The 26,807-nt window shown below is 32.2% G+C and overlaps 1 protein-coding gene across 3 annotated transcripts in view; it reads right to left on the bottom strand.

Annotated features, from left to right (window-relative positions):
* Positions 1-26,807, bottom strand: part of LOC143230881 (ATP-dependent RNA helicase me31b-like) — a 54,282-nt gene that overhangs the window by 17,778 nt on the left and 9,697 nt on the right. For all 3 annotated transcript variants that reach the window (XM_076465172.1, XM_076465170.1, XM_076465171.1), the window contains exons 2-6: positions 22,714-22,950; positions 10,684-10,759; positions 9,699-9,933; positions 1,735-1,878; positions 665-759 (exon numbers count right to left, since the gene is read on the bottom strand). In XM_076465172.1, coding sequence (XP_076321287.1) covers positions 665-759; positions 1,735-1,878; positions 9,699-9,933; positions 10,684-10,759; positions 22,714-22,820 — 657 coding nt within the window. In that variant the 5' untranslated portion in view covers positions 22,821-22,950. The remainder of the gene's footprint in view (positions 1-664; positions 760-1,734; positions 1,879-9,698; positions 9,934-10,683; positions 10,760-22,713; positions 22,951-26,807) is intronic.

The raw sequence follows: 26,807 nt of genomic DNA, 5'->3' as shown, positions 1-26,807 counted from the left end.
TAAAATTTTTGGGTATAATGCAGAAAATTTGAAAGTTTTGTAACAAGTTTTTAATCTTAAAGTTACTTTGCACACAAACTATTCAAACCAAATACTCCATACATATTCATGGACAAATTATTTTAGCTAAAGTGCTGAATTAGATAACTTTAGGCTTATTATATAGAAAGTATGGTAGACAATGGCAAAATATTCTACTCAATTTTTTATCCCAGATATTTTTCATGTTCATACTTTTCAAAGATACACATCAATTGGTTACCTGTGATCTTGATGTTTTAAACAAGATATTGCTGTTATCAGCAAGAGCAAAAAATGTTTTCATTATTTATCAATTTGATGTACAGAGTAGTGTAGGATTAGTATATATTTTAAAACAAATTAGGGACCATATGGTGGGGTGGTAGTTAATTAACATTACCAATATATTCCATAATTAAAAAATGTTTGGATTATTTTTATAGTGATAATAAAGTGAGCAAAGTATTTTCCTGCTATAAGCAAGCACATTTATTTCTTGTATGGAGGAGGAGAAGGGGTTGTTTGATAATCCATTAATAAATAAAGCAAATACCAATAATCACCAAGCTCTACTCAAGAGTGACAATGTTCGGGTTTTGTACTACGATTACCATGTCATTCCACACTAAATATATAGCTTTACCTCATCTAAGACTAGCATGTTGCATTTGTCCATCTGAGCTACATTTTTCTCCATTAAGTCTAATATTCTTCCTGGTGTAGCAATAATGATATGGACTAGAAAAGAAAAAGTAACATTAGTTTTAATAAGTTGTAAGCTTAACAAATGCAAAAATTAGAAAAAAATGTAAAATTTGCTACTTTTGTTAACCTAAATTGAGCTTAGATTTTCATAGTCAAAGTTCCAGACTATTTCCTCATTACATTGTGGAGAGGGCACTGTAAAATTAAGTTTACAACGTACATCCTCATATACAAACATATGTTATTGTTTTAAACTTAAGTTGGGAAAGTTACCAGGAAAAGCTGCATGAAACATTAACTTAATTCAAAAGGCATTTATATATAACTTTAATAATATGTTTAACTATCTGCCTTTATATTTAAGAAAAGAGCAATGTTGAAACACATGCAAAATAAAAATAAACAATATACTTCAGGGCAATCTTATTAAATTTTCACATATGCAAGATTTAAATTTTGAATCAGTTTTCTATATAACATTTTAGGCAAATGAATAAATACGACAAGTATGTTAAGTTTTAAACATTAACTAAAACAATATACTAAGGTTTTGATACTATATACGTTTTTGTTTTTTTTATTTGCTGTTTCTATGAAAATAAAGCAACACTTAAAAGATCTGTGATATACCAATGACAATACATTTTTTTTTTTTTACTACCAGTATGAATAGCTACTTTTCTTAGCAAATAATTTTTGATGCATTTTGTAATGGTATTCAACAATTTAAAGTATAAACAAAAACAGAAAAAAAACTTAAATACATCAAGCTACATACAAAGAGTGCCAGTTTTCAGTTGCTACCATTAGCAGAATGTAAATTTTAATCATAGCTCAAAATGCTATGATTATTAACAAACTTCTGAAAACAGGAGTTTGACATTTTCATCCAACCTGTTGTAATACGAGTAAATATTTCTTTGTGAATGACAACTTCCCCACAGGATTGTTATATAAACATTTCAAACAAATATTTTTGGGCCACTTAATAATATAAAAGCTTCTAACCATTTTCATAAATCCTCATGATATCATCTTTTAAACTTGTCCCACCAGTAGTCACCATCACCCGTGCTTTAATGTATTTTGACACTTCTATACATATTTGACTGGTTTGAAGAGCCAATTCTCGAGTGGGTACTATTACAAGAGCTAGAAAAAATGCTTTGGTTAATCAAACAGTTAACTGGCATATGTGATTATCTCTAGTTAGCAAATAAAACCAAACTTATATACAACAACTGTTTCAACTTTTACTTAACATCTATATTTAAGACTAACTAGTTTATTTATAAATGACATTTATATCATTTACATATTTCATTACTTTTGGTATGCTAGTTCCACTTGGTATTTCATAATTCTGAGTCCACTTTTATAGACTAGTTTTCAAACTGAACATTATTTATTAAGCCTGGAATATTTATGTATAAAGTAGTGTAAAGCAGAATTGTAAATAAAGAAAAACTAGCATTAGATAATTTATAATGTGTCAGCAGTAAAAGAACAGATTTAAGCTTTCAGATACACAAGTTATTTTACATTCTGCACACACAAGCAGTTAATTTCGTTGCTTAGCATACATTGTTTGCCAGAAATTGAAGGCATGTTGCAAAATTACCTCAACATAGCAAATACTCTTGGGGAAAAAAAAACCCTCTGAAACCTGCAATATAATCATACATGTTTAACACAAACTGTAAGAGATGTAGTTGAGCTAATATTTTATTCTTAAAAGTCAAATTTACACCCATATTTCATCTATCAAATGTCCTAAAAAAGGGTATATTACTTTTTTTAAAGTTGAAAAGAACACAATTAAAACTTTACAATGACAGGCTCTAAAAGAGAGAGCTGTGGCCATGCAAACAAAGATCCCCAACTGAACAACATAACCAGTGGATTGTAGAAAGGAATTTTGGATTCTGAAATGAATATTCTACAAGATTCAAAGTATAAATCACCTTTACAAAGAGAAAAAAAATTCTAAATGTCAAAAAGTCAAAGATCATAAATATAATTTAATAGTTGTACTGTTAGAGAAAACAGTAAAACTTTACACATACAAAATATTCTTAACTCCTCCAAACACAAACCTTAACAAAATGATTAATTTTTTAAGAATGTAAAATGAATTTAAAGACAAAACAAATTTGTGTCTAACTTGAAATGATTTTTTTCAATCAACACCACCTCAAGTGACAAGTTGGTTCAGCTGTGGCCTACGAGGGCTGTTAAAAAAATACGCGGACTGACGTCATAAAACAAAATGTACTTTATTTAGAAGTTACAGGTCTGGGACCCCTTCAAAGTACTCTCCTCCCCAACGCACACACTTATCCCAACGGTGTTTCCACTTGTTGAAACAGTCCTGGCACGCTTCTTTTGTAATGTCCTCCAGCTCCTTCGTTGCATTTGCCTTAATGTCGGGATTCGTCTCAAATCTTCTTCCTTTCAAGGGTCTTTTGAGTTTGGGGAACAAGAAAAAATCACAAGGAGCAAGGTCAGGTGAGTAGAGGGGTGTGTGGTGGGGAAGAACAGTGATCGAGTGTTTGGCCAAAAACGCACGAGTTCTGAGGGCTGAATTTTGCAGCAACGAGGTGCATCTTCAATTTCTCGGTCACAATCTCGTAACAAGATCCAACTGATATCCCACACTCTTCAGCAAGCTCCCTGACAGTTAGACGTCGATTTGCCCGCACCAGGGTGTTGATTTTGTCGACGTGGGTCGCCAGTTGACGCCGCAGGACGCCATCATCTTCAACGGACTGTTGACCATCCTTAAAACGTTCATGCCATTTGAAACATGCCGTACGCTGCATAGCAACATCACCGTAAGCCCTGTTAGGCATAGCAAAAGTTTCAGTCGCAGATTTTCCAAGTTTAACACAAAATTTCACAGCAAGTCGTTGCTCCTTCAGGTCATTCATTCTGAAATCCGCCAAACGAAAAAAATCGCACTTCACTTAAAACAGCATAGCTAATACACAAATAAAGATATCTGCAATCAGGAAATGGCGTCATAATCAGCTGATCTGTGCGAACCTAGTGACACCAAGCGGATTCCCCTGGAACCAACTGGAGCTGCGCAATTCAAACAGTCCGCGTATTTTTTGAACAGACCTCATAAGTTTATATTTTTCCTACACTGAAAGTGTGTTTCCAAGTGGTACTTACTCTTCCTAGCAAGGTTAGCTATTCTTGTTCAGTGCTGCCCTCTATATACAAGCATTTAAAAATTCCAACAACTCAAACTATCATGCATCATCTCTTAACCAATAATAGCATGCCATACTTCATCTAATGCATGCAACTTCCTCTGTACTCCTTTACTAAATCTTCACTTTTAAGTTTGGCATTAGGTGCAAGCAGAGACGTAGTGAGGAGTTAATTACTTCTTAGAAATATATATTCAGTGTAGGAAAGTTATAACTTTCAATATGGTACTTTTACTCAAAATTAGCTAACATCCCAAACTGAGAAGGAAGGACTAATGCAAAGGAATAACAGAAGTACCCCCAAAAGACACCCCTGACAAGAACAGAAATAGATCCAAAGATGTGCCAGGTATATTCTTCATCTTTGTTTAATACAAGAGCAGAAATTGTAAGGTGTAGAAGGGCTATGGTGCAGTGGACTGTACTCTGCAAGTCAGCTACATCCAAAACCTTTTCATGGGGTACCAACGTCCATGTGAGGGTTGGACAGAATCATAGTCTTCATCTCAAACTTAAGAATTTGAGATTGAGATCAACGTTTCAGGGTATGTCACAAAGATCGCCCATCTAGGAATCTGGAAATTGTCATCTGATATCAAAAGGGTGTCTACTGCATTGAATCAGCTCCCTCCAATGATGACACAAGTTGGCAGCATTCAAAAGGCATTAACATCCTCATAACAAGAGAATGAGTGATAGTCAAAGACAGAATTAGAAGAATCCCATTCACCACCATGACCTAAGATACAGATGGAGCAATTGGGGGAGAAATATAGAAAACCTGAATTCTCAACTAAATGATTCTAATATTTGTCTTGTGGAGCCCATTCAGAAGGGTTTCTCCATGGCCAACCACCCTAGCAGTCTGGAAATGACAAGGACTTTCAAGGACTCTGCTCAAGGAAGGAAGGTGACAGTGCAATGGGTGACTACGAAGCCCTATTTTGAAAAGCACACCACACTAAAAGTTATTCACTTTATGCTTTACCCATGCAGTTCAGAAGTGGTATGGTCCAAAACAGACATGCTTATGAAGCCAATTTCTGGGAGGAACTTAACTGAATCACATATCCTGGAAAGTAGCAAAACAGGCTCTAAAAGAGAGAGCTGTGGCCATGCAAAAAAAGATCCCCAACTGAACAACATAATCAGTGGACTGGAGAAAGGAATTTTGCATTCTGACCAACCAACTCATTTCAGCCACCACAGAAAGTAGCTGCTAACTATAAGAAACTAATTCCAGTTTGAAAGGTGCCAGCTTGTCATAATAATGAAACTGTAGTTCCCAAAAATGAAGGAAACAGGGAAAAGAGAAACCAGGGTGAACTCTGTGTGTGTGTGTGTGTGCAGTGTGTGTGTGTGTGTGCGCGCGCAGTTACTGAGGCATACAAGGCTCCACTCGAGACAAACAACTACATTATTTCTAAGGATGGAATGGTGGTGGGCTGATAACACCCTAGGTTTGAAATTCCTTAGTCTGTATCAAAAGATAAAAAGGGACCAAAATGGGGACCCTACTAATAACCAAGGTAAATCAACAGTAAATTTACCCAAGCCAATACAGCATGATAACCACTTTCAACTCAAAGAAATGATGTATACAAGACTAAAGAGGTTTATGATTCCTGCAGCAATAAAGACACAAAAGAGCACATGCAAATTCAAATGCTGTCAAACAAGAAGGTTCAGTAATGGAGTGCAGAGAGAAGCATGTAAGCATGTCATGAAAAAAAATGAATACAGAGGGCAGCAGTGAATGAGAATAGCTAATGAAGTTAATTACCCTGTCACAAATACCACCATTACACTTTCTCCCATGCTCTCATAAACACACACATCTAATATTCATTGAGAAAAGGCATTTGCTATACAAACTACTTGTCTTAACCATGTATTTTCACTGTTTCTGTAGTAGTGGGGAAAGTTTGTAACTCTTAAAAGTCATTCAAGGTTCCATACTATAACTATAATATTTGGTGCATCTTCATGAAATAAGCTTTCAGTAAAATTACAAGCCTTTTGTGCACAAAAGGTCAGATAAATAACTTACTAACAATCTTCCATAAACACATGGGGTTAGTGTTCACTGCTCCAAGTGCAAAGTGATTTATCTTAGGATAAATTCTTTTCACATAGGCTTTCTCAAAGTTGGAGTTTAGAAACATGCTGTACTTTTTCTACAGTTTCCAAACTAACATTTAAAATACTGTGCATCTTCACACAATTTGGTAGACATTCAGTAAGCATTACAAGATCGTTTCACACAAAATACATTTTTAATTCAGTAGTTTAGTAGTCCAAATATAAGATGATTTGAATGTTAAGGTTGAAACTTTTCACATAAATAGTATTTTTAAATTTCATTTATGTTGTCTATAAAACACCAACTAATTATAAAATGAGTATTTCTGAGTAAAACATTTATACATTATTTTCTCTACCTTGACTATACACAAGGTAGGTCAGTTTGATGGGCCTCATTATCAAGTACAAAATACATAATTCAACACCCCCCTTTTTTATTTCTATAATGACTTCAAATTGTAATACAAAAGCTCTACACTCATAACATTATACATCTATTTACACTTAAATTTTATTATTTATTGTCCTTTGATTTCCCTTTGAACCATGTCTTAACTACTATTCATGCCTTAAGTTGTAAGTCATTTGGGGAATATGGAGCTCACATTATGTTATAAAATTAAAGACATACAGGCTACTTACATGTATACCTCATGAAAAATTATTAATATCTTACTTAACCTAATTTAAAAAGGTTTAATTTTTACATTTTATTTTCATAATGTTTGTTTTGTTATGTTTTTATTTTCGTGCAAAGCTACTTGAGGGCTATCTGCACCAAATGTCCCCAATTTAGCAGTGTACGTATGACTAGAGGGAAGGCAACTAGTAATCACCACCCACTACCAACTCTTGGGGTACTCTTACCTACAAATAATGTGATTGATCGTAACATTATAACGCCCTCACGACTGAAAGGGCATGTTTGGTATGGCAGGGATTCAAACCCACGACCCTCAGATTACGAGTCAAATGCCTTAACCACTTAGCCACCTTTTCGTAATAATAAATATAGAATACATAAAATCATGAAATCAAGTAGTTACCCATCTTTTTCTGCAGTTGTATGTTGATGACATTTGATCTTACTTTTGTTTTTAAATATATTATATGATAATAATTCAAAAATGCACTTAAGAATAAAGGATAACACACAAAGGACACAATGTCTGATAATTATCTATATTTTATAGCCATGCAATAAGAGCCTTTAACTAGTTAACTAAACTTGATGTGAATATTGAGAAAAAATCCAGAATGGACATAAAATAGACAATAGTCTGTACTGAAAATACATCATTCATAAGAGAAAACTGACTGTTTGTCATAAATAGCAGTTTAAAACTACTAGAAAAAGAGAATGCAACAAGCAGACATGATTTTGTAGTTTATGGCTCAGTAAACAAATAAGATTAAAAGCTAGTAAAAACCAATTTCCTAAATATTATATACCACATTAACCCTTTCATGAGAGGCTTGGTATAATTATTTACATTAACATCTGATGCAGTACATGTACCTTCAAAAAAATCTGGCAGAAATTTAACAGATTGTAAAGTCATGTAAAAAAAATTAAACAAAATACTTTTACTAAAGTTTTGTTCATTACAAAAAAAAGTTTCGTTATTAGTCCAAGCACGAGATGATTTTCATATTATGATTAGAAGAACTATTTATTATTTATCCCAAAAATTGTTTCTAACATCTAAAACCTAAGCACATTAAAAGTTTGCTAGTAAAACTAGCTGTCTGGTATTTTCTCTACCCTAACTACATACAGTCTAAATTTGACCAACCTCATAACCAACATACAAAATTAGGAAATAAATTATCATTTTGTTCTAGAATGACTAAAAATTATAACTTATTCTAAATAGCTTTAAGAACATTACATACACATATATATTTATTATTATTATATTGATATTCAAGCCATGCCTTATTATCATTATAGAAGTTCCATTGATGTGACACATATGCACTCATGCTACCATATCTAAAACTGACCTTTAGTATTCACAAAGTGATCTGTCTTTATGTTTTAGTGGACTAGTATTTGGTAAAATACAGCCACATTTCAATTATTATACATTATATATGTATAATTATGTTCTTAATTTTTGTTTAAAACAGGGAAACCTTTACATAAATAAACATAGCAAACAATTATATCTTCTAGTTAGAACCTTTGAAAGAATCAGTTTGATTTCTTGCTCTTTAAAATGGCTGAAAAAGGTATTAGGAAGACTGAGCTCAAATTTGATTGGTTATTGATATCATATGTTGAAGTGTATACAAAAGACCATTCCCAAAAATAGAAAGAGGAGAGCAGGGCCACTGTTTGATTCAGTACTCAAGACAAATCTCAATTATATCTTCTAGTTACAACCTTTGTACTTGTTTGCTACTTACTGTAGGTTGCAAAGCCTTTACAAATTTCTTGCGTGGAGAATGTGAAACAATTTAGGTTATGTATACATTTGAAATCATCAAAAACATAAAAATAACTATCATGAGACCATAGAATTTGAATACAATAAACCAAGCTTAGTAAATATTCTGTATCTTGTCTAAATACACAACCTACCTACTTGGAATGTAGGTTTGATTTTTAGCACTTAAAAATGGCTGAAAAAGGTACTATGGAGATTTCTGATCTTTTTATTGGTTACTGACATATGTTGAAGTAATGGACCACTTCCAAAAATGGAAAGGTGAGCAGGGCCACTGTTTGATTCAGTACACAAGCCTTATCTCGAATAGAAAAGGCATTTCTTATTTTATATTCTAGCTTGTTAATCTTTTTTTTTTTTTTGTTTCAATTTCTAAGTTGCACGAAACTAAAGACTTCATACTTGGACACCACAAACAATTTGACGATGCTCCATTATACATAGCACATTACAAACATTAATATTTAGGTGTGTTTTAATATTTTCTTTTAAATTAAGAAACTGAAAATGTATAATGAGAATTATTATAATCTACAATTTGATAAACTTATTGACAAATCCATAAGAGTTGTTCAATAAAATTTTGATTGCTATCAACAAATGCAAAGACATTGCCTTTGACCCATGACCAGTTGAGAAAGGGTTAAGTAATTAAATTTTATACTTCAAGTGTAGTAGATTTAAAGAGGGAAGAACAAGAGAACAAATGTTAATATTCATAGAGAAGATTGAGGATTTTACAATATTTATGAAATTAATATCAAAATTGATCTATTGCTTATATTTTGATGTTAATTTTTATTCACATACCTTGATACAGTGGTTTAAATAAACTTGAATGCAATTCAAATGTCATGACATGCACACTTTGATCTACTTGTAACAAGAGGGTTAAATAAATAAAATGTTACAGCATTTGCTTAGCTTAAAAATATATCAAGAACTGTGGCTGTTGATTAAACTGCCAGTTTTTTTCAACATACAAGTTTAGTATAACATACTATAAACATTACATTGAAGTCACTTGGAAATTTTAAAGCTGCAAATCTATATAAATATCAGAAGCTTATTTTGTTCACAAAAGCCACATTCCATACTATATTATCCATTAGTTATGTCTTCACAAAGTAGAATATAAATGCAAATACAATGAATCTATATATCTGGTTCCAAGTGAGATAAAAGAAAAAAAACAAAAAAACCCACTAAATCATACCTTGTATGTGGTTAAGATTGGTATTCACTCTTTGAAGAACAGGAATAATATAGGCACCTGTCTTGCCTGTTCCATTTTTGGCACGAGCAAGAATATCTCGACCCAGAAGGGCAATTGGTATACTTGCTTCTTGAATAGGTGATGGTTTCTCCCAACCTTTCTCAAATATTCCCATGAGTAAGTTTCTTTTCAAACAAAAGTCTTCAAATTCATTTCCCTTCGTTTCTGTTACATCCTAAAAAAAGGGAAATCTTGCTACATTGTAAGCCCATTACTGAAAAAGACCCTTCTCAGAAAACAGGTTTCATTAATTCATTCAGTAGCAGAATTAAATTGTTATCAATGAATCCTGTGTGAAACATTAAAACATTAACATTTAAGTAAATGCAAAAACATAACATTAGGTTATAGTTACAAACTGTCCCTAATGATAAGTGTGCAAGAAAGCTCACTTCTTGACAATTTATGCACTTAGTGAAACCCCCCTTTGCAAATGTAAGACTGTTAGATTAGTTCTAAAACAGTTTTTGCAACCACTACTAATTTCTCTGAAGTCACTTAGGCTAATATCATACTGAGCTAGCTAAGCATATCACAACTATTACAAGATTATTCACTTTATGTTCAACAAACCACTATTAAATATACAAATGGTATGTTTCCAGTAGACATGGTTATAGACAAAACATTGAAAAAAGTCATGAATAATGCACTAAAGTATTTAGGAAAAAGTTTGAAAAATTTATCATTTCACTATTAAGAAATGCAACTATTTAGGGTTTTGTTAACTATTTTTCAAACATAACACTACCAAACATTAAAGCTTTGTTCTAATCAGAAAATCTGAATTGTTGTAAAAACAGAAGCATAACATAACAGCTTTTTAATTGTTATTAACAGACAAAAGTTAGTTTTTCAGTTATAGCTTTAGCAAGTAGGTTCTAAAGCTTGATAAAATTGATAAGGAATGTAGTTTCTTTTTTACCGCTGTCTTTTTCCGATTGTCTTTTTGAGGAATATTGAGTTTGGCTTTCCACCCAATGTCATCAGATAAGATGCCCCTGCAAGAAATGTTAAAATAATATGCTTCTCTTTAAGTGATCAAAATAAAAATCAAATCATTTTCAAAGACTTAAACTACATGGTTTTTAAAATGTTTGCTCTGCTGCCTCCACTTTCACACAACTGCTTTTATTTGTATTCTTAACAGCAGTTTCTATAAACCTGAATATCACTTACAAAAAATGTCAGAAGAACACTTTTGGTTTCATCCACAAATTTAGCACTTCAGCTTTTGGGTATTTTGTCAAAAATTTTGAATGTTACATTTCACACATTTAGCATAACTGCATCTTTATTATAAAAAAAATCCATTCATTAGTTTCTGAACAATTTTAAAACAGTGACATTTAAATAATTATATGGAACGGAGCTACCCAAGAAATCAACCTGTAGTTAATCACTCAAAGAACAATACCATAACCTTAGCAGCATTTAAATGTAGATTATACACTTTTAATAAAACATAAAACATGAAAAAATCTGTTCTACACAAGAGTAAAATCTTACTCTAATGGATTTACCACATGCATGTTTATGCACTTGTTCAAAATAAATACAAGATGGCATCACTAAAAAACAAAATTGAAACTCAGTATTCAATATTCAGACAAGTAGAAAAATTACTACAATAACAATTCTTTTTATCACAGATCATAATTTTAAATAAAAGTACCCTTCAAAATCTTGAATTGGTTTTGTCAATAAACTTCATACGGCCAATTGCAAAATAACCCAACTACCACAAGCCTAAATTGTCAACTTAATCCTGTCCTACAAAAAACACATGTCCTTATAATGCTACAACATCAATTTAAACACCTATCTTTACCCAGCATATCTCCAAGCTAAGCTTTTATCACTGCTATCTAACCAATTATTTAGTGAACTGCAAGCTAATTTGATCAACAATGTTCAAAAGAATGGAGAAAGCTTTTGTTATACACTTAAGATCCCAAGCATTATATTAGAGGAGGGATTGGAAATTTATGTAAAATCATGACATTCAAGGCTGAAAAGCAATGATTAATACACAAAACTACACTTGTATTGAAATAACAAGGTTCAAATGGGTACCCCCATTGTTCAAAACAATTTGATTTTCCTTCTATAGGACTATGCCATATTATACAAAATTAAAATTCACAAACACTCGTGTATGACATTTAGAAATAGCATGTATAAAATTTTTTGTTGAATGAATTTACACTCTGAAACATTAGAAACAGTATGAAAGGACAAATTCACTTTATAATGCGTTTTGATTCAATGGTGCAATTTTAGTCTCAGGGGAGGTGCACTCAGCCAGATATTACAGGGTTATAGAGCACCAGAAATACTGAAGTCAAAAGGGGCTAGGAAAATACCATAAGCATGAGTGATAGATGCTTGACAGTTTTTAAACTGCAGAGATGACAACTATTTCAAATGACTGAACGTAATGATTGTAGACAGAGCCCGTACAGATATTGTACAACCACTGGATACAGTTTTGAGTCATCCATGTATGACTGTAAACACTGTTAGTAAGTATGCTTGAAATCATTTTGTCATCTTCACAACCCAACATTTGTACAATGGCTGTAGTTTTGGTTCTAGCACAGCCATATTTTTTTGCTATATCAAAGTCTGGGAACATTTTTCTGAATAGATGTCCTGCATGATTGGCTTCAGCTAGGAGTAAATTAAGAGCAATGACAAATTGTGTGAACATCATTTCTGCATATATGGTTTCATATTCTGAATTCTTACCCAAAAATGTCCTTATGTGCATCGTTTTTGTCTTCGTCTCAGCCTTTTGTTGGTGAGATGCTGATTTTGCATGTCTGGAACAATCGTTTATCCCACCTTGCAGAGAAAAATTGATGTGACAAATTGTACAAAACGCATGACTGTCACTGACTTTTGATGCAATGACTGGATATTTTGCACTATACTCTTTCCTAAATTTTTGATTCACAGTTTTAGTCCTTTTAGATTTGCTAGAAACAAGACAATCTGGTGAACGAGGTATCTTTTTTTCCATCTTGTGAACGATTGCATTAGTGTTTCTTTGCCGCTTAGAAAACGAGAAATACCCACCTATGTGAGCACTGATTGGCTGACAAGCACTGATGACATAACTATGGATTCCCCCACTTATCCAGTATGGAGAAGCACCGTACTGAAAGTATTGGTAGACATCAGAGATACAAATAATTTTATTATTTCAAGCACAAACATTATTGCAAGTAGCCATTTGGACTATGTCTTATTTATTATCAAAATGTATTTGTATCTCACTAAAAATTTTCTTTTCACCCCTTTCAAGCCCTGGGGGAACAATTTATCACTATTGTATAGGCATATATAACATATAATCATTTTGGAGTTGCAACAAGTCATAATATTTGTCTGTATGAGCATATAGTCATAATGTATACACCTAAATCATAATGATTATGCTCAAATCGTAATGGTTGGCATCTCTAAAACTGTGATAGCAACAGGACAATTAAGAGCAATAGTAACAGGATACCTTTGCTTCTGCAAACGAACATCTTAAATATTGATAAAGTGTAAAACAATCCAATTCCTACAAGTTTCTAAAACTGCAATGAGAAGATTTGAAGTTTAGAAATTAATTTTTAATGACTATCAAGGTCTGTATCAAATCAACCAGGTAATAGGAATATTGGGGAAAATATGACAACTGACAAACAATTAACCAATAACTTAGCTATCTTGTACAAATTTGTGTAATGAAGTTGTTTGGAACAATCTCCTCAGGGTAAACCCAATGTCAACAAAACAGTAACAAGTTAAATAATTTTATGGCAAACTTAAAATCAAATAAATAACTACTATTATATAGCATTCCTTCTAAGTCGCACAGCCACACAACAATGAATCAAGTGTTATACACTTCATTATTCTGCCATGAATATCCTCAGTAATGGTGAAGAGTCAACATATTGACCAAATAACCAACTGGTAGCAATACAAAGCAGCCTAAAAAGCCAACAGAGTTTGAAGGTCTAAAAATACCACCCACCCCACTCCAAAAAATAATTGGAAGCATATCTTCACATTGCCTTGATACTGAAATGAATTGAAGTAACTATGGATTTTATGTTGAAGTTAAATAAAACATTAATTTTTTTTGTAAATTTGTATAATACAAAATTCTTTCAATATGTTTACCAGTAATAGAATTTTTTTAACATGTATTATATAAAACATGATAAAAGTTAATGAAATCTACAAGTGTGTGTATGCATGCATTTTGACATTCTATAAATGTTATGTAATCCTTACTAGCAAACAATTTAAATATTTATATGCAGCACAAAGAACACAAGTGATCTTTACATTCACTGTTACCTGAAACAATGTAAATTCCTCTTTACATCATATGACCTTAATGCAAATGAAGTAGCAAATTGCTTGTTAGTATTGCAGTCTTTGTAATACAATTTAAAGAAACTACAAAAAATCACTAGTGCACAGGTCAGAAGGAAGATCTGCAAGTTTTATTTTGTTGAGTAATTATACATCTGTGATAGAAGGCTATAAATAATAATTGTTATAAGATTCTCACTTGCTGTTGTCTTGCTGGTTTTGCAATACCAATTTGAGCTGCACAGCATTCCCAGAACAAGTAACAGGAAAGGGGGGGGGGACAGTAAGGCCACTAAACTTGTGTTTGACTGGTTGCCAAGGTAGAAACACAAGCCAGCCAGTCCTTACAGTACAGTTTTGCTAGCAGCATGTAAAGAAATAATGTCCTGAGGGTTGCTTATTGGAAACTAAATATAAAAACTCCATGTCTCCCAACTTCTCTTCAATTTCCCATTATTGAAACAAATATTAGACCTACATATTTTATTGCTCCATCAGCTTTAGGCACTAATTTTATGATAAAATACTTTTAATACTGGGGAGGGGGGAGAGAGAGAGAGAGAGGTTAGTAGTGTACTTTTACTTTGTCATTCCAGGTACTTGTGGCCTAAATACACCTATTTCCAACCAAATTAACCAAACTGCATTAACTTTGTAAAACAGTTAAATATTATTTAGTCGGGGCTTAAACTTTTAACTGTAGTAGTCTATACTTAAAATATAAATATTATAGGTAATAAAAACTCGCATACCTTTATCACAGACCAAGGCTCTGGACTATCAATGGAACTAAATAAATTTGCATCTAATAATTTTTCAAAGATGCTCTGTTATTCAAATACAATGAAGTTAATATTCAACAAATATGGATTTGATTATTTGGAATATTTTATTGACTATTACATGCTGAAAACCTAACTGATGGACTGTCAGAATTTTCATGCCTTTCAAGCATAGATTAACCCTATTGCAAAGGGCTTGTTATAATATACACATTTACACGTCATGTATTTATACTATAACTTTTGATGCAGTATGTGCATCTTCACAAAAAAAAACAACAACATTTTCAATGACATTTTTACTCAAGATTTGTTTGTGAAAATAACCTGTTTCATTACCGTCCCAAGTGTGACGTGATTTCATGTTTTAATTAAAAAACTATTATCCATCCCAAAAATATCAGTTTGTATTCTCTAAAACCTCCTAAATACATTTAAAATTGTTTGTTTTCAGTAAGACTTTTCTCTACCTTAACTATGTGGGGGTTTGTCAATCTGATTTACCCAATGGCCATAAAAAAAACAAAACTGACATTTACTCCTCAAAGCAAATCAGTCTTTGTTGCGTTTTAAGTGGTATAGTATTCTGGAAAGTCACACTGAAATTACTATACATTATGTATGCATGTATAGATTATTACTATTTAGTAATTAGCTAAACTTTTTTTTTAAATATAGAAAAATAAATAAAAATATAAAATAAACAATCATCTCTTACTAGCTATGACCTTTGAACGTGGTTGCTGCTGGACTTAGGTTGTTAATTGGAGGATATGAAATTTTTATTTTAGGTTTTATATTCACAGTTGGTTTGTTGGTTGGTTTGGTGTTTTATGGCATAAAGCAACAAGGCTATCTGTGCCAAACATCCAATAAAAATTTAAAATTAAAGTAAAATTAGTAAAATTCATAAAAGGAAATTAAGGTAAAACAAAAAGTTTAATTTTTGAATTAAAAACATAAGTAGCTTTAAATCCAATTTTTACATCTAGTCTACAGCAATAAGAGAAAAACTACAGTAATACAAATTGTAAAGGACTTTCTGTAGCATAATTCTAATTATCATAACTCTCTAGGAAAACTAACAGGTAAATTCAAAAACCACCATCTGTCACCTGAAGTTGGCCTTTTCAGTCCTGCTTTCAGGTTATTTGTTGTTGCGTTAATTTTCAAAAAAGTAATAAGTTTTAAAAGGCTTGTAGCAAAATTTGAATTATAACTTGCTAGGATGACTAACAGGTAGTTCCAACAGCAGCATTCGTCACCTGAAGTTGGCCTTTCCAGTCCTGGTTGAGTTATTTGATGTTGGAGCCATTTTCTAATTTCAAATTCAACTAGATGTACTTTGATTCTTAAAATGGAGTCGCATTAAAAAGGTCTAAGGTATAAAAGAAAAAAACTTAAATAACACTATAAAGATTAATGGCATTTAAAAAACTAAAAACATTAATGTGGTTGACAGTGTTACCACTGCCAATAACACTGTAATGTTACAAATAAACCTTGGGACAGAACACGTTTAAAATGATGCCGTCATTGAGTCATAATGATGGCAAGATAGTAAAATGTGGCTTATTGTGACCCGAGTGTTACACAGACAAAGCATTGGTGCATTAGTCCAAGATAAAAGAAAATGATGAGTTAAAAACTGACCAATGTGTAGTCTAGTTAGAACAACTTCCTCTTTCTGATCCTCACAGAAGCAAGATGGCTAAAGCCCAATAGAGGGTTTTATTTGGAAAAGCTAATTTCCACATTTCTCACTTCAGGTTGACTGCCAATTGTCATGGAGCCAAGCTTTAAATACAGGACCATAGTCCATGTATAGAACAAGCACAGCAGCAATAGTGCCAGAGCAGACAGATTTAGCTGTGGTGTTGATGAGCTTGTTCCCATAAATACCAACGTGGCCTGGTATCCAGAAAAATTGGATAAAAGTAGATGTTAAAGAGAAATGGACCAGTCAGTTTTGAATATCAGCAAGAACACGTTATGAACTAATGTGAAGCAATTCCAGGGCCAGTATACAACTAAGCAAGTCAGTATAAATAGTGCAATTTGAGTACTGCTTAGCTTCTATGTGATATAGGGCAAGAAAATGGCATAAAGTTCAGCAGTGAACACAAAAACTGTAGAGGGTATTCTGTGCACAACCACTAAGCCACAACAAAACATAGCAGAGCCCACAGAGTTACATGATTTTGAACCATCTGTATAAATAGGAATGAATGGATGGTTCGAAAGATGTTCAGAAAATAACAGTATTTCCAATTGGGAGTGTGTACTTTTCTCAGATGACTTAAAGATAGGTCACATTTGGGGATTGTAATAAGCTATGGTGAGATGGATTGACCAATGGATACAGCAATGTTATCCAAGGATAGACCCAATTCATCCAACTGAACCTGGATACAAATGCTAAAAAGGAGCAAAGGCAGATTGTCTGTTTTGAAAAAGTATGGCCCACTGAGAAAGGAAAACACAACCCAATATGGGATGCTTTAGTGAGGAACAAGTTTCTAAGCATATAGTAAAGACAGATGCAAATAGCAGAGGTGCAAAGAAGGTTCATGAGACTGTATATAAGCTCTTGACTGGGGTAGTGCAGAAAGACCCAGTGCAGAGTTGAAGTCCTTGATGATGAATGGGGTCCAGCATCTTTAAGGCCAAGGTCCTGGCAGAACCATAGACCAGTGACCCATAGTAGAGTTTTGATCAAATAAGAGCACAATATATCTGTAGCATAGAACATCAATCTACTGCCCAAGTGGTGGAAGAGAGGACATGGAGGATGTTCAGTGCTCTTGTACATTTGGCCCATAGCTGCTTCATGTGTGGTATAAAGGCTAGCTCATGGTCAAAGATAAGCCCCAAGAACTTTGTCTCAGGAACTGCAGCTCTTACTGATACAGAGTTCAGGATCAGGATGAATACATCACTGGCAGCAAAAGTGTGTGCAAATGGTTTTAGAGAAAGAGAGAGAAGTTAAAGCAGTTTAATGTGGTCCATTTCAGGAAATAATTGTGGGCAGTCTAATTGCTGCTCAATATACCTCATGTTTGAATACTGACACAGGTAAGACAACAGCCTGGTTCCAGGCATCAGGAAAAACATTCTCCTCCTAGATCCAGTTAAAAATAATCAGAAGAATAACAACAGAAGCAGAAGATAGATGGCACAGAATTTCGTAGTGTACATCATCATGTCTGACCGATGAAGGGCCATTTTGAGTTACACCAGTGTAAAGGGATGATTGTAGTCATAGAGACAATCAGCTCAAAAGGAAAGATGTGATTGCTCTGTCCAAGTCTTGATGGCTTGGAAGGTGGAGGAGGAAGCAGAAGTGCTAAATACCCAGCAAAAGCTTTCACCTGGAGTATTTGTGATGCTATGGGTATCAGCTACTTCCTGGCTATCAAAGAGGAAGACAGAGTAGGACAGAATTATACTGCCCTCTGACCTTTTGAATCTTTTCCCATATGACTTTGGAACTGGTGGTAGAAGATATGCTGGTCATGAACTTAATTCAAGAGTCCTTCTGCCTTTGACATCTTACTCACTAGGAATGTGCATGGGCCTGCTAGAAAGTGATAAGGTGCAAGAGTGTGGGATACCTGCCAAAAGTATCACAGGCTCATTTTTGTGCCTTCCATGCCATGTGGCAGACAGGATTCCACCACAGATGAGAATATCATGCAAAATGTGTTGGGGTTTTAGCTGCCTGTATAATACAGTCAGTTACTACTGCCACACAGTCATCTACTGATGGCTTACAGATGATGGCACTGAAAGAGGGTCAGTTTGCTTGAACAAGCAACTGAGGACGTGAACAAATCATCGTTTTGCATCTTGGGGTGGAAAATGTACCTGAAGAAATGCCTGTACCCAGGAATCAAAGGAAGCAGGTCTTGGGGTTTGCTAGAAGGTATATTAGGGACAGAGATGGGTGTAAAATTGATTCAACCTTTTTAACCTTAGAGGTCAAAAGATTTTCATCTGATTTGAGATCAATTATTTTGGTGACACAGAGAGATCCATCTGCACTCTAACAGTAGTAGTGGAACGAAGTGCAGCAGCATATGTCGGAGATAAAGTGGACAGCAACTTCAGCCTCAGGGTAAGTAATATTTTGAATCATTTTCAAATGCTGCATCTTTTTTCCAACCATTTAGGGCAAGAACAAAAGGGCAGGTGAGAGCCATTGTAATTGATACAATGAGAGCCCATTTCACACTTATAAGCATCATGGTCCTTGCCACTGCAATGAGAACACATTAAGGAACCACAAAATGATGTCTGAGTGACCAAATCACTGACACTGGAAACAGAGCATTTGGAATGCATGGCCATACCTTGCAATTAAGATATCCTGCCTTGATGGTGGCAGGTGGATGCAGTGATGTGAATGTTAAAATAAGGACATTAGTCTGCATCATAATTCCATCTTTGCAAGTGGAGATACACCTCACTGCAGAAACTCCTTGGGTGGAGAAACCAGCAAGAATCTGATGTATGGATGTTCACCACATACAGGAATCCACACTGAGGGGTATTCACATATAAATAACCAAAAACACTAATATACTAATACCACCAAATTTCACTATAACTTATCAAGCTTAGTAACTAAGTTGTACTTAGGTCTTAAAAAAATAAAACACTTCAGGCAGACTAAAGGCATGACCCACCTCCTTGATATCTTGGTTTGAAAGAATATGGTAGCATTTTAACAGATACAAATAACAGAGAAACCATTAGGGGGACATTCCAAGTTGTTACTTGATTATTCACATCATATATATTAAAGTATATATGCGAGACCATTTCCAAAAAATGGAGATGTATACTAAATTAAACAGTTCCTGTTTACAAGTCATTTCAGCAACATAAAAAGAAAAGGTTCTTATTTTATATTCTAACTTGTCATTACTGGTAATTTGATTTCCTAATTTTTTTGCAACTATAGGTTTAGTACTTAGACATCACAACCTACCAATTTTTTAATTGTTGCAATCAACTTATGTGGCTTAAAAACTGACATTTAGGTGTGCTATTTTAATATTTATTTTTAAATTAAGAAATTAACTCATATATAATAAAGTTTCAATTATAATCTACAATATGATACCAAAATTGACAAATTCATTAAATACTTGCTCAATAAAATTTTGAACATAAGCCAACAAAAGTGGCCTTTGACCCAGAGTTAACAGTAAATAACTGGATAGAAAACACCTCTAAAGAAATGACAAACTTCAAGATCTTTTTTAATCTTCACAATATTCTGTTCTTTCCATGAGGTACACATCTAATAACTTTCTTAGAACCTATAAAATTTGTTCCACTTTATTTACTTTACATTATTAGTTATTCGAGTTCACATGCTGCGAGTTCATAAAAGGGTGAAATTATTGAAGGAATGATGCTGAGATTCCTTGAAACTAAGCAGAAATGAAAGTTTGAAAATTCATTTTTCTTCATGAATTACATTAATGTTACAAAATAACAGAAATGAATTTTAAAATACTTAGTAAAAAAAAGTTTATTTTTACTCACGTTCTGGAATGTAATACACCTGAAAATGTTCAGTTTCTCTCAACACAGGCAAAGTCATTCTGACCAACCCATGTGACTACTTTGTATTAATTTAAAGTGAGTAACAGTTTTGATACTACAAAAACTTAATACATACATCTTTAAACTTTGGCAGACTTTTGGTAAATATTACAAGTCTTTCACATAAAAAATATATAAATAAGCAGGGAAATATTTTAAATAAACTAAAAAATATTGGTTATTATATTTTTTACTAGTCCAAGTGCATTTTTGTCAAGATTAAAAAGTCTTCTTAATCTCAATCTCAATTCCTTTACATAACCTCTAAAAACCTCCTAAATACATTTCAAACATTTGATTTCAGTGGGTCTTGTGTTATACTACCGAATTTTATTAATTCTAGTAGTAAATAAAGAATAAAAGAAGTAATAAGGTACTTATTTTTTTAACTAAACACAAAGAACACAGTAATAAGATGCAGAAATCAGAAAATGTCCAATAACTAACTTTTCTGGCTTTCTAACTATGCAACAACTATTACAAATCCATCCAAGTTTATAGATATGTTTTCTGTGAGAATGAAGTTTGTACTAAAAGACACTTGCAATTCTCCATTCATTAAACTGTAATACATCATTTGATACATGAAAATTTTTGTTATTGGGTACAAACAGATTTACACATATGAGAGAACTTAAATTCTGCAAGAGAGGATGTGATAGACTGGTAAACTGGAACTAAGCATATAGCCACACAATGAACCATCTGATATGCCCATCACAGGTATCAAAACCTAGTTTCTATTAAAAGCAAGTCTGCAAACACTGCTGTGCCACTGAGAGGGTGAGGATGGGGAAGAGAGTCTGATTTTCTATTTAATGGTTCCTTACCTAAAAACTGAAAGCTATAAAAATATGGCTAGTGGGAGAAATGAATTTAGTAATTTGTTAAATTTAATAGCTAATGGAGGGGTAGTGAATAAATTAAAGAGGAAAAAACTAGAGAAAAAGTTATCGCACTATAGGAATTTCAGATTTGTTAATATTACCTTATACAAATACATATACTATACAAATATGGATTACTAGTTATAATTTTGTACTACAGTAATTAATGTAACAGGCTAAAAAGTAGGTTAAGTTCCAAATAAAATTCACAAGAAATCTTAAACATGCAGTAAATTATGCCAAGCAGAGAAAGTTAATATATTACAGGATATTTCTGCAAAAATAAACTTATGGCACAGATGATCAATGGTTCGAATTATAAGCATTCAAGTAGAGACAAACTAAAACTTGGTTCTAAACTTAAACATCTTTTACCAGAAAATGACTAATCTCACAAATGTCATGCCACAGGTAAGTAGTTATTTACAGTTGTGAATATAAATTTTCTTCTTTACAACAGGCTTGTATGATTTTTGCATCCATGATTTTGATAAACTTGTTTTTCTTTAAAACTTGAGCCACTATGTATGTAAAAAAAAATTAGAAAAATTCATGAATTGAATGTTTTTAAACAGTTTCTGAAGTTATTTGTTTTGGTGACTTAATCACATTTAAATTATAAATTAAAAGCAATTTGTAAAGCCTTATAATCAAAGGGAGAAGATTCATTACTTATCAATATTAGTCAAACTGGTTTGAAACCAGGATTATATACAAAAACAATTTGAGATTCATCTTTTGTACAGAAGTATCTGAGAATAGTGTGAAGGAATCTTTAATTTCCAAGTTTAACTCCTGAGTATTTATTAAACATTTTAGTTTATTATGCTTTCTTTATAAGTTACAGAAAACAAAGCTTATAAGTATTGGCCTACCAATTTACATGCATAGTTATAAGACAAGCACTGAATGGAATTAATTAGTATGAATACAAATATATTTAAGACTGGTGTATAATTTTAGCTGAATATTACCAAAAATTGAAAGTTACTGTCCAAAGAACGTGGCAGTTTTAACAAAAGAAAAATATAGATTCAAACTCAGTATAATTAATGAAGAAATCCAAATCATTTACTGAAAACTAGTATAATAATTCTAAAAGTTACAAAATGAATATATAGCTGTTTAGACAAGTGATTAAAATTTAATTACATTCACAGGTGTAAATTATGAAAAATACAGTAACTGAAACATTCATAACTTGTCCACATTACATCTTAAACATTTTAAGATGCCCTTGTAAATAAATGTTTTTAATTATGCAACACTTTATAATGTTACACGACTAACCTTGATGTTGTAGTATTTTGCCTCAGAGCATTATCCACACTGTTGTTAGACAGACATGCAGTGTTGTGATTAGCAGAGTTCAAAGTATCTGCTTTAACAGATGCCATGGCTGATTTATAAAAACAGTCCAAAAAGGCACAAAGACCTCAAAAGTGTTTTTCTAAATATAGTTAACAGTCACTTCACAGTGATGAGGTCTACAAAAACTCCACTCAAGTGATGAAATTTAAAGATAATCTGCAACAACAAAAATATTAACATGTAATCAAAACTTTTAGACAATTCAAAATGGCTACATAATACTTTTATTACAAGTTTGATTTGTAAACTATTAACAACATATAAATTTAGTATCAGAGAAAAACAATTTTGATCACCTTCAATTTAACTGACTAATAGATATTTTAATCTCCACAATTTTGTTTTCACATTAGGATTTTTTTAACATATGCAAAAATCAAACAGTATTACTAGTAGCAAAGAACTTCAATATCAGGCACCTGTTAACTACCTGTAACTATACTTAGAATTACAAGGCACACTAAGCTTGAGAACCTTACATTATAAATGGAATCCCACCATAATGTTATACTCCATGTTACCACACCATGCTCACTGATGAGCAGGTACTTGAACAGTAGCCCTACATTATAATTTTCATTGTAAAATGCTTTATTAGAAATTTGTATCCATAAGCCATCTGACAAAAGGAGAACAGCTTTTCAGCAAACATTTCAACAGTCCAGTTGCAAAGAAATCTGTAGGCAATGTATTCAGCAACTGGTACAAGTCTTCGTATGAAACAGCATGAATACTAGTTTTATTCATCTGTTTAATGCATGCTACAGTTGAACAGATAAAACCATGGAAGCAACTTGTGTACATGCAAGTACATGTTAGTGGATTCTCACCTGTTACAAGATGCCACACTTTGCTTATCATAGTTGGGGTATATATTAAGATTGTCATACTTTCCCTTGTTGAGCAATCCTTTGTCTTTCAACACCATTTAGTACAAGTGTTATCCTTGTTTTAGAATTGCTAAATCCCTAATCTGAACACATCCTAATGATCTGAGTATGCAATTATTTGCATAAGAAAGGGCCATTAAAATTTTTTTTAGTGATATGGTGAGACATCACACTTCACACAAATGCTAAATAATGACAAAATATGATTTTGATGCAGGCTGTTCTAAAAATATTTTAGATCATCTGTGGATGTACTGTAACTTGTGCATTTGCCTACTCAAAACTGTTTTAATACCGGATCCTCTGCAAATCGATATTTGATATTTTCGCAACATATTATAACTTATTACTCAACTAAATAACTCAAATTTTCAATGTATAGGAATAACATAGCTTAAAGCCTATTGCATGTATCAGGAAATTCTATAAAAACAGTGAATTAGTATCCAATATGGAACAGCAATAAAACAAACAGGTTTGATTTTACTTAATAAACATTTAATTCTCTTGTTTTGTATTGTATATGCTGTTCACTGTCACCAGTATAATTTAACTGAAGGTAAAGACAATGTTCAACTTTGAATCATAAAAATTTCATATTAGTATTCCTTAGTCTACTTATTCAGTTTATAAAATTGTTCTGTGTTAATAAATACATTTTCTATGATAATGTTATTCAAAAATAATGGTTTCACAAAAGAAAAATTCTTGAAAAATGTATACTTTTACTTTAGAATATTTTGGATAATATATCAGACATATCTGAGAAAAAAAAAGAAGATATTTATGGATTGCAATTTCAGTCAGTTGTACATTATATTTATTTTACTTAGAACATATCTTTGTAAGAAAATTAAACTTGTGCACACAAGTCACTTGTAGATACTAGTATGATCTTTCACTAGATAAATTTCCTCAACACTGCCAAATATTTATCCACAAGATCTCATTCTGGAGAGAAGCCTCTTTCACTACAAACAACTTGGATTTAAATAAGTATTATTAACTAAACATTCAAGTTAAAAAAAAACTTTCAATTGAAGTTATAAAACTGTTTCCAAATACAAGTATTACACAAGTTCTGTTACTTGCTACAGTTCATTATACACAACAGATTTTGTTTAAGATTACAAGATGTGTTAACAGACCTCATACTCGTTTTTCATTAACAAGATCTCTCCCACAATATTTTAACACATTTATTGATTGTGGACTATATTCATTAGTTCTTGCTACAGTCAGTACAATTTATAGTTAAGAATATTAACTTTTAAAAACTATCACATTACTATTTATTGCACATTTTTTTTATTTATCTTGCATCTTAAAAATTTTCTCAAAGCTTTTTGTATCACCTTTTTATCTGATTTCATAGTTAACTGGCAACATTTGTTGTGATTTATCTCAAATTTGAAACCAGTTTGCTCTGTACTACCAGATTCATATGCTCATGACCTTTTAGTATTAAATTCAATATTCATATTATCTAAGTTTACACTTCTTAATTTCAGTCTTCCTACATCCAAAATAGTCTATTACAGTTCCCAAACAATTAGAAACCCAAATTATACATAATTACATTCAAGAATATAAAACATGAACCCATTTCTAATTTGTCAAACCCAGCACAGAAGCTCCTTCTCCCTCTCTCCAACTTGAGATTGTTTGCTGATAAACTTTGCATGGCTGATGGATATGATTAGAACCAAAATAACATTTTTCAAGGACAATTGCTTGGTTTGTACCAATTAGATTTGGTACTCTGAACAGTAACACTTTTTATCCTATTTATAGCTTTCATAAAAAGTCAGTTAAAATTAGTTTTGGAACATTATTTTCTAGCTTGTGACATCTTTGAACTGATTTAAAATTTAATACTAACTTTTGAATTAACATGCATCTTCACAAAATTTAACAGTCTTTCATTTAATATTACAAGTCTTCCACACAGATAAAATATTTTTCATTAATTATTTTTAATAACCAAAAACAGATATGTACATAAGTATATTGAATAGTTCATGTGCAAAGTAATTTCCTTGTTAAGATTAAAAATACTTATTCTCATTTCAAAAATATCAAATTTCCTTTGTGTGATCTCCTTAAATAAAGATTTTTTTTCCAGTAAAACTACATCTGTTATATTCTCTAATCTGAGACTGAATCAGTTTGGCTGCCCTTGTAACCACACAGAAGAAAAAATCCTTTCTGGAACAGCTTCAAATTGTATCAATGAAATTACCTTAATTTACCTTTAAATAGCTTTAAGCTCATGAAAGTACACATCTATTTTGTTTCTTTCTTAACTGTGTCTAACTACTATCTGCATTAAGTTGCAAATCACTTGGGGCACTGCAGCTCATGTTACACTATCAAATTGCATTATCCACATTCTGCTCAAGTGTGCTTCATGAAACATTTTTATTAAATCATTATTTATTTTACCTAATCTTAACTAACCTAAAAAATCCCTATTTCTACATTTGTTAATTTTATAATTATATATAATGAATATAAACATTAAAAACAAAAAATAAAGTTTTTTCTTCTTGATCGTTGAAGAGAATTAATCCTAATTTTTAATAGTACATTATTACACTTATTGTAATTTAATGATGTACTGAACAATATGGACTAATAACATGCAAAAAAATATACAAATTCCCTTGTCTCAATTTTTTCTGGCTAACTATGCTATAAAAGTCATTACAAATATATCTTACATGTTAATTTTCCCACAGGAATGATGTTGGCACTCTAATATTGACATTTAACTGTTCAGAAAATAACGTACCTTATCCAGTGCATAAAATCCTTGAATTTCTATTGGTTAAAGATAATACATAATTAAACATAAGAGAAAACAATTAACTTATGAAAGAGGATATGACTAGTAGGTGTGGCAGGAGGGGTCTGATTTTATACAACTCTAACCAAAGAAAACTGAAGGATATAAATATTATGGTTTGTCTATAAAGTAATTTATGTTTAATTTCATACTCTTTCAAGTGGTGTAAAAAAGTTGTCCAGAGAAATTATGTTGTGTCATACTAGGACAAGTTCAGGATTTTTAAAAACATTTCCTTGTAGAATTATAGACCTAAAATATGTATACTATTAAAA

This window comes from Tachypleus tridentatus, chromosome 10 (genome assembly GCF_004210375.1).
Source record: "Tachypleus tridentatus isolate NWPU-2018 chromosome 10, ASM421037v1, whole genome shotgun sequence".
Taxonomy (NCBI): Eukaryota; Metazoa; Arthropoda; class Merostomata; order Xiphosura; family Limulidae; genus Tachypleus; species Tachypleus tridentatus.
The sequence above is the reverse complement of the archived record's forward strand: the minus strand, read 5'-3'. Positions and strand labels throughout refer to the sequence as shown.